The following is a 9773-nucleotide window of genomic DNA, read 5'->3' on the forward strand; positions in this document are numbered from 1 at the left end:
ATATTTCGCAAGTATGCTACTCGCTGGAGGTCCGAAGCTGCTAAGGTCAGACCTGCCTTACACTACAAAAAAAAGGACTATTTGCGGGGGTTAAATTTGCAAATTCCGGGGGTCAGAAACCCCCGCAAATTGTTTTCGTGGCGGTTTTAAAAACCCCTGCAATATTTGTCGCCGCAATCAATTTGCGGGGGTCTTTTCGTGACCGTTGGTATCATTAGCGGCGGTTGATTTAGCGTCAACCAAACCCCCGTATTTTCAAAATTTAATCAATTTGAAACTTTTTTGAGGAAAATGTTGCGGCGGTTGAAACCCCCATAAATCAAGCAATTTGCAGGGGTTTAAACCTATGCAATTTGCATAGCACATTCTCTTTACTTAGTTAGAGAGTTATAATAACCTCAGTTATTTTTTTCAAAATAATATGATTTTTGGGGGTAATTGTGGCTCCCAAAATTTTCTATAGAATAATTTAAATATATTAATATTATGAAGCATGAACATAGTATTGAAATTGCATATCAAAATTAGTAACATCAAAATAACATTAAATCATAAGGAACGTAACATAAGAATTATCTTTAGTCTCAAAACTAGCTTTAAACACCACATCTACTTCACCTATTAAGTGTAAAATATCTACTCCAGCCATTAAGTGCAAAACATCTACTGCAGCTATTACACACAAAATATTTACTTCAACCATTCAATCCAGTATCATACTTAATTATCTAATACACTTGTAAGGAACTTCAATTGTTGTCACTGGAATCACTACCTTCAGATGATCTTCTAAAGCCCATGGGTGAAATGGATCTTCTAGTTGTATCATTTACCTACAAAAAAAATATAATTAATAGAAGATTATAATGAATATGGGAGGTATGAGATGATCTCTGTTTCTCTACCGTCCCTTACATCTGAAGGCAACTTAGCATAGGAGTTCTTAAATGTATCAAATATCAGTATTTTCAACAGAGTTCATTTGTTCTTTATGCAAAGAAAAAGGTCCTTGTGGTGTAGTATACCTGACTATACAAGTTTTTCATGGTGGCTAAAGGTTAGTACTCCAGTCCAAGGCCAGAACATGCCCAAACAAGTTGGTTTCAAAAGCATATCAAGCCTTTGCATAAATGCCAGATTTATATATATATACACACACACACAAAGATTTAATTTTTAATGCATATACAATATTTTTATGCTTGATGTTTGCTGTATAAAATAGCGAAACAACAGCAAGAAAAGAAACATAAGATGAAGCAGCAACAAAAACGACATGGGTGTATAAAAAAGATCCAATTTTAACTGCATTATTCTGTCACCTTTACAGTGATTTCTTATTGTTTTGTTCATAAAAACTGCACATCAACACCAAGAAGTAAAACATAAGATGCAGCAACAACAAAGACAACATTGTAAATAAGAAAGACCCATTTCTACAAGTATTACCATATTTTTATGCTATTTTACAATAAATTCTTGATGTGAGATTCATTCATACACCAAAAAAACAGCAGCAAGAGGCAAAACAACAGATGAAACAGAAACAAAAACAACATGGTGCGTAAAAAAGAACCATCTTTTAACATATATACCATATTTTAAAGCCGTTTTTACAGTGAGTCTTGTTGTTTGGTTCATAAAATAGCACAACGGCAGCAAGAAGAGGAACAACAGATGCAACAACAACATTAGTAGATAAATTATTTTTTTCAAATCTTTCGATATAAAAAAATTATGAATTTTTTTACCGTTGTAGCAGGAGGAGGAACAAAGATCCCAGCAAATTCTTCATGTATCCTCCCTTCTTTCATTATCATATAGGCCTTGAAAGCATTCATCATTTGAGTGTGAGCATTCATAATTTGAGCGTAATTCTCTTTGCTTTCATTGTGAGCATCCAAAACTTGTTTGTACTTATCTTGGCACACAGAAGAACACGAACCATTATTATAACTTGAACCATTCATAACACCAAATCGTGTCGTTGTGTGTTTAAAAGCTCTGCTAGGGACAACTCCTAATCCCAAGCACCTTACTCTTCCAGAGTGCTCTTTTCCTAGCACCTTACCAACAACATCATTTGGCGAAATTTCAGACTCATCTATGGTGCTTTAACTCAAAGTTTGGTCAATCTTTTCCTAAATATAGTATTCACATAGCCCATTGCAGAAAGAAAAAGAGATGAGTTCATATGGCAGAAGTGCAGAACAAACAATGATATCCAAAAATATGAGCTTCCATAATTTTATTAAGTTTGTAACAAATAAAAACTTACACATATCTCTTTTGCCGCGTCATTAACATATGATCCATCATTTTTCCTATGAGTAGCAAGATAAAGTTGTGCTCGTCCAGGATTTTGTCCAGTCTCAATCTTCTACAAATGAAAAATCAAGTCAAAGTAACTTAACTAATTAGCAATAATTGCAAGTTTAATAACTAAAATAAACTATATGAATTAACATTTGCACCATTTCACCTCTTCTTCTAGAGTTAGGCTTGGATCCACCGATATGTGAAACAGTTTGCAGCTTTCGAATTTCAGCATTTCTTTTACATGTTTCCTTACAAAATAAGATACTTGAAAGTTAAATATACCAACAAATAAGCATATAATTACACATATCAATCAAAGAATTTGAATATATACCTTAGTTTTTTCTTTAAAACGGTAATTGCAGTAAGTAGTCCATTGATCTCGTGGAATCCCATCCGGAACATTATCCATAATCTCATCACTGCTCTTAAGTGGGTCATTGAACGCATACCACATCTTTAGCCTATTTGCAGCTCACTTCTTTACAATAGAAGTATAAACATATAGCCGTGCATTTGATTCAGATGTCCTAAAACAAAATGCGCGGTTTCAGGAATAAAATATTAGTTAGTGATAATAGGTGCAACCAATTATGCATTTGGGATGCATATCAAAAGACAAAAGCAGATATGAATAGCAGCAATCAGCTCATGATGACAGAAATAAGCAATAGGAGGCAAGCAAGGAACATAGAAATCAATTTGGGACACTGGTTCTTTAAGCAAAAGACGGAAACATTGCACAACCAATGGAATCAATACCAGGGACAATTGCACTTTTTGACATGGAATTTTACTGAAAATACAGAGATAACAGGGGTACTAGCAATGACCATTGTAGATGTTTTGAAGACACATTCCACATGCATCAATAAGGACATGGAAAAATATCCATTTGCGTGGGTAGTGTCATGTGTGTGTACTGATTATACGCAAGATGGAGGCCAATTTGATTCAAGTACAATTAACTACTCTTTGCTACAACTGGGATGCAAGATGTAGCAAAAATGGACATACACTAGGTGAGATAAGAGCTGGACAGTGAAGATTTTGTGCACATCAAGCCAGTTTTCCATCATAATTAGTACTACTTCAGTAGAATCATTTTATGTAATATCAACTTTGAGTATCACTTGCTCAAAGTTGATATTAGGGATTACGTATTTAACATAGATTATGTATTTATACATAGCTTATCTGTAACATACAAATACACAGTCAAAGACATAAAATAGAATTTTAGTCATGATAACATAGATCTTACACCTTTACAATTTGATCAAAGCAACGGTTGAAGCATGACTCAGGTAAATCGGGCCATTTATCAAAGTTGATTGGAAATAAGGAGCAATAAGTAGCTAATTTTTCACAAAATCCCACTAGAACGCCTTGTCCTTCTCCAATTGGTTGATCCATATCATCAAATTCAACCACGATACAATTTCCACTAGACAAATTGATAACATCCTTAACCTTTATTTTGAGTCTCTTGCTAACTCCTTGTGAATCTTTAAAAATAAACACTAAGTTAAACCAAGCAGAACTAACATTCTCTCATATTTCGTGAAATCTCAAAGCATTTAGTAACTAGAAAAGTTAAAACAAGTTGAAAAAAGCATTACAATATTTTTCTTTTTAATAATATGAATCATGTAAAAGAAGATTCAGCAGTTTGAAATAGAGATGAAACCAAGAAAGAAAAGTTTACCTATTGCATCTACTGTCCAATGCGACGTAGACTCACGTGCACCACGCCTTCCGCGTTGTGATGCAGCTTGAACTGATGGAGTTGATTGTGTTGTAGTCTGTACGGACGGATCCGGCTGTACTGCAGCATGAACTGACGAGGTCACATGTTCTGTGACATGAACAACTGGGGCCACATGTGCTATAGCATGAACTGAAGGTGTCAGCTGTGGTGTTGGCGGAAGAAATGATGTCAGATGTGGTGAAGCTGAAGCTGAAACAGTAGCTGAACCGGAAGTTGAAGCTAAAGCGGAAGCTGAAACTGACTGAACTGACTTTTGGAAGTTCTGGTAACGTTGGGGCCTCGGCATATCTATAACCAAGATTCACTAGCACTTTATAAGTCTTCTAGACAAAACAAATAAATGTTAAAATATCTTTATCAAAGAGAGAAATATTAAACCAATCATAACAAAATTTAGATATATATAACCATCTGTAAATCTTCAATTCATAGGTGTTTACGTAACAACAAAGTGTTAAAATGCTCAACACAAGAAATGTACCATAGAAACTAGAAAAGCTAAATCCTATTTAGGCATATGAAACTCTATTGAAACTTGGATATTCTCATAATTAACATCAAAAAACTGTTCAAATTCTTGTTGTTGGAATGGTTCATTCTCGAATATTTCTTCTTCATCCGCCATTCCCATATCAAACAAATCTCTTGGCTTTAGATGTACGGCCACACTCCATCCTTCGTCAGTTTCATCATCAACATAGTATACCATATTTGCTTGAGATGCTTCAATATAAGGATCATGATCTTCACGATCACCAATATGAATCAATCTCGAAAAATTGACACAGTGAAAATTCCAAACGTCTCTTTTGAATCCTCTATCTCGAGTAGTGTCCGCCCATTGGCACTTGAAGAGTACAACTGTGAATCGGCCATAATAATTAAGCTCAATTATATCTTCTAGATTTCCATAATATGGCAAGTCTGCTTGTCTTGCATTTCTATCAGCATTAGATGCAATACAAGAAGTGTCAGAGGTAAGAAAAACTCCACTATTTTGAGTTTTCAATCCTTGTTCTCTAGACAAAGTCCGAAAGTTGAATAAGCAGTGAACCTCCTTCCATCTGGCATTGGACCTCGTGCTAAGAATTGCATGTCAACAGAGATCGTGTTTGCTATGTCCGGATTCATAATCTAAATAAGCAAAACTATTTTTGTCAATATTTAAAATTCAAGAAAGAGAGCTATACATAGACAAACAATATACTACAATACACTTAATCGCTTTGGAAACCAATCAGGGAACTCCCTATTATCTCTCCTCTCTATCTCTGTTACTGAAGGCCTTCGGCCTCTTGAACTCCTTCTTATGTGCTCCCTAAATTCACTAAAAAGGATTTAAATGTAACAATTTTAATCGCTTCACTCTAAAGCCTTTGTCAATTATCTAATCAATTAAAATTTCTTACTCAATATATGGCTTCACGGCATCACAGTTAAGTAACACATATCGATGAGCTTGAGTCTTCTCCAAAGGAGTCAAGCAGAATGTGGAGGATCCTCCAACTGGTTTGCCTTGACGAGGGAACATAGATGACATATCAGAAGGCTCAATATGATTTAGTTCATCATTTACACGTTTAGGCCTATTTACCCTTGATTCAATATCCTCAAAATAGCGGGAAAAGAGAGTGAAAGCTTCTTCAACTATGTAACCTTTAGCTATGGAGCCTTTTGGTTGTGCTTTATTCCCTACAAGAGACTTGAAATGACCTAATAGTCTATAACCAAAATGTAATAGTATTAGAATAAGTGTTTACTTTGAATTACTATTAAAAGAATAATTCAAAGAATTTATGAATAAATGAGTAATTTACCTTTCCATAAAATACATCCACCGATAATGTACTGGACCACCTTGTATTACTTTATCCACTAAATGGACAGTTAGATGAACCATTACAGTAAACAAAGATGGAGGGAACAACATCTCTAGGTGGCAAAGTGTGAGTACAATCCGATCTTGTATCTTTTCGAGGTCCGCGAGGCTTAAGCTTTTCCGACAAAGGTGTCTAGAAAAGGAAGAAAGCTCTACTAAGACCGCAACAACATGATTTGGAAGCACATTTTGAATTGCTATGGGTAACAATTGTTCCATAATGATGTGGCAATCATGACTTTTTAATCCAAAGATCCTCTTTTGATCCAAATCAATACAACGAGAAATATTACTTGAGTAACCATCTGGCACTGAGACATTCTTTAAATTTTTGAGGAAGGAAATTTTCTTCTCCTTTGGAATAGCAAAAGTAGCAAGCCGACATTCCTCATTCTCATCAGGCCAAAGATCACGCCTTATGCCCATATCTTGTAGATCTTTTCTAGCCTTAACATGATCCTTTGATTTATCTTTATCATTTAGCAAAGAATATTTAATTTGTCAACCACATTTTTTTCGATGTGCATAACATCTAAGTTATGGCGCAATAAGTTGAATTCCCAATATGGAAGATCAAAGAATATGCTTTTTTTTCTCCATTGCAGAGTTGCACTTTGCCCAACATTCCTTTGTCTATTTCTTTTCCTTCTATCATTCAACGCCGCAGGTCTTCCAAATGTAACATCAAGTTCTTTCACTTGTTGCAAAATATCAGAACCAGATAACTTTCTTGGCGGGATCTTCTCCTCCACATTACCATAAAAACGATGCCTTATCAATCTAAATTTATGATTTCTTGACAAAAATCGACGATGACCCATAAAGTACCACTTCCTACTATGACGAAGTCGACAAGGTTCTGTGTCAAAATTACAAGAGGGACATGCAAAACCAGTATGTGTGTTCCAACCAGATAAGATATCAAGTCCAGGAAAGTCACTAACTGTCCACATAAGGGCTGCTTGCATTCTAAATGTTTCATTCTTTGATGAATCAAAAGTTTCCACACCTTCACACCATAACTCGTTCAACTCTTTAATAAGGGGTTGTAGGTATACATTTATATTATTTCCTGCTGTACGCAGACCTGGAATGATCATTGATAGGATAAAATTTGGTTGTTTCATACACAACCAAGATGGAAGATTATACGGAACCAAAACCACTGGCCAAATGCTATAATTAGTACTCATTGTCCCAAAAGGATTAAAACCATCACTAGCTAGTCCCAATCGAACATTTCGTGGATCAGAAGAAAATTCAAGAAAAATTGTATCAAACCTCTTCCATGCCTCACTATCTCTAGGATGTCTCATGATTCCATCTTTGCTATTATCCTCCACATGCCATCTCATGTGCTCGCAAGTCTTAGAGCACATGAACAATCTTTGTAGTCTTGGTTTTAATGGAAAGTAACGCAAAATTTTGGCTGGTTTCTTTTCTTTCTTCTTATTCTTCTCTTTCCTCTTACCAATAGTGGACACCTGATTGTTGTTTCTCTTCTCATTAAGCTTCCATCTAGAAGTGTGACAATACTTGCATGTTTTCTCATTAGCATCACCTTCCCAATATAACATGCAGTCATTTGGACAAGCATCTATCTTGACATAATCAAGACAAAGCTTGTTGATGGTATTCTTGGCTTCATAGAAAGAATCAGGGATCTTTGCAAAGTTAAATGCATCCCTTAGAAGGTCTAGTATCATAGTCATCCCCTTGTCACTTAGCCCTAACAAGAACTTTATGTGATATAATTTTAACAAGAATTCTAGCTTTGAGTGCTTAGGCCCTTCATATAGTTCTTGACTTCCATCTCTAAGCAACTCAAAAAAGTCTTTATTATTTGAAGCGGGAATATCATTTAATATTTCTTCTTCTTCCACTACTTGTGATGGACCTACATCAACGCCCTCATGCCCTATGCCCCGAAATGCTTCATTAATCAACAATTCTATAGGATTTTCGGGAGGTGGTGCATCTTGAGTGACCTCTACGTTCCCAGAATTCTGCAACACATTTATTTCCCCGTGAAGAACCCAAGTGGCATAATTTTGAGGAAATGACTTGCAAATCAAATGATCAAGCACTATACCTCTTGTCTGCCACTTTCCAAAATCACATTTCGGAAAAGGACATTTTATTTTATCTCTTATAGCTCCATTTGTAAATGCAAAATCTAGAAATTGATTCAAACCAAGCAAATACTCTGTTGAGGTTCTTGGCATTCTAATCCAAGACTTGTCCATTAGAAAGTACAAATTGATCTAAATTTTCAAAGTGCAACTGTCAATGAAGATTCTTTTGCGCAAGAGAGTTCGATAAAAAATAAGAATAGTTTTGCAACCTGTCAGTAAATCAAATTAGAGTGGGGAAACTTGATAGTTTCTGTTGTTAGGTTTTAAATATTCCTAAATTATATGCTTTTTTAACATAAATTAATTTGTCTATGATTTTTCAACTTAATTTAAACATAATACTCAAGGGCAGAAAACCACACTTCATAAGTCCATAAGTATTGTCATATATAATAATTAAAGAAAAGCATCCTCTTTAACAAATGCACATTTTACAAATTAAACAATGTTAATAATAGTAATTATTTCTCACTTACCAGACAATGAACAATATTCACACAAAGCTACTGTTGCTTTTTAACCCCAAATCTACAAATACTGTCAATTTTTGGGTTTTGTACCTACAGTGTACTAACAATAATTAGTAATCTATTGCAGGTTAATCATGAACTAGTTGAAGAGATACAGAATATCAATCGGCAGCTTATGGACACTATTGTAGAAATTGGTGACGAAGGTGTTGATCCAAGTGCAGTTGCTGCTGAAACAGAGGGTGGTGAAGGCACTACTGTAAAGTGTGTCTTAAAAAATTAATTTTAACCCCAAATTTCAAGTTACTAAGAACTAGAAAAGAAGGAAAAAATTTCAGTCATACCTAACAAAAGCATACATATATTTAGAAACCAAAATACTTTCAGTCACACACTCAAATCGTAGTGAAAATCGAACATGCTAGAAAAAAGAAAGACCTTTAAGCAAATATAACAATACCTGTGGGGAGAAATTACTCTGACTGAAGCAAATGGCAATACATCTGAGAAATTACACAAAATCAGAGAATGAGTAAAAGGAGTGGGGAAAATGAGGGAAACGAAAAAAATTATAAGTTTAAATCTGAAAATTCCAAGCTAGAATCCATATCCATGGCTGCTCCATTCTTCAAATAAGAGATATTACCTGAATAAAATTAAAAACAATGCCAATAGAACAGATTACTTGAACAATAGTAAATAATATTAGCAGTGATTGAAGTTCCACTGCTAATATTTTGAGACGTGGGAAAGGGTTTGAGGAACAATGGCTCTTTTGTTTTCCTTCAGATTGGGGGAGTGAAAGAATAGAGAAAGGGTTTGGGGAAAAAAATGAGGGAAACTAGAAAAAGTGGGAAAATTTTAGCGCTCTTTATTTTTATTTAGCGGATGTCACGATCGCCGCAATTAAAAGAGAAAAAGAATAGAAAAAAGGGTTTGGGAAAAAAGGAGGGAAACTAGAAAAATAATGTGGGAAAATTTTAGGGCTCTTTATTTTTATTTAGCAGAGGTCTTGACCGCCGCAATTACAAGATAATTTTCGGCGGCTTAACTGACCCCAGCAATTTAATACAATTTGCGGGTGTTAATAGAAACCTCCACAAATAAAACCCCGCAAATAGTTCATTTTTTTGTAGTGTTAGAGGAGGAACAGATGAATAAATTCTTTGTCCGGGCTCAGGACCCGCAGTATTATGAAC

The 9773-nt window shown here is 35.0% G+C and overlaps 1 protein-coding gene across 3 annotated transcripts; it reads right to left on the reverse strand.

Annotated features, from left to right (window-relative positions):
- Positions 1–535: 535 nt before the first annotated feature.
- On the reverse strand, positions 536–9420 carry LOC107790319 (uncharacterized). 3 transcript variants are annotated; one of them, XR_012700297.1, is made up of 8 exons: positions 9221–9420; positions 9035–9077; positions 8581–8664; positions 4028–4378; positions 2654–2849; positions 2483–2567; positions 1752–2380; positions 536–833 (listed from the first exon to the last, which is right to left on the reverse strand). XR_012700297.1 is itself a non-coding variant. In XM_075233366.1 (8 exons), the coding sequence occupies exons 4-7, from the start codon at positions 2767–2769 to the stop codon at positions 2115–2117; spliced, it is 327 nt and encodes a 108-aa protein (XP_075089467.1). In that variant the 5' UTR covers positions 2770–2849; positions 4028–4378; positions 9035–9077; positions 9221–9420; the 3' UTR covers positions 538–833; positions 1752–2114. The 3 variants fall into 3 exon arrangements, 2 of the variants coding, with proteins under 2 accessions (XP_075089467.1, XP_075089466.1); XM_075233366.1 differs by lacking the exon at positions 8581–8664 and having other exon boundaries at positions 538–833; positions 1752–2141; positions 2279–2377; XM_075233365.1 differs by lacking the exon at positions 8581–8664 and having other exon boundaries at positions 539–833; positions 1752–2141; positions 2279–2380.
- Between the last annotated feature and the right edge of the window lie 353 nt (positions 9421–9773).

Source organism: Nicotiana tabacum, chromosome 16, assembly GCF_000715075.1.
Source record: "Nicotiana tabacum cultivar K326 chromosome 16, ASM71507v2, whole genome shotgun sequence".
NCBI lineage: Eukaryota > Viridiplantae > Streptophyta > Magnoliopsida > Solanales > Solanaceae > Nicotiana > Nicotiana tabacum.

Excerpts from the sequence above, each read along its gene's own strand:
- LOC107790319 (XM_075233365.1), bottom strand. The coding sequence starts at position 2,769 with ATGCGTTCAATGACCCACTTAAGAGCAGTGATGAGATTATGGATAATG. Across the intron at positions 2,568-2,653 it reads GTTTTAAAGAAAAAACTAAG|GAAACATGTAAAAGAAATGC; the intron begins GTATATATTCAA and ends TTATTTTGTAAG. Across the intron at positions 2,381-2,482 it reads GCCTAACTCTAGAAGAAGAG|AAGATTGAGACTGGACAAAA; the intron begins GTGAAATGGTGC and ends TTTCATTTGTAG.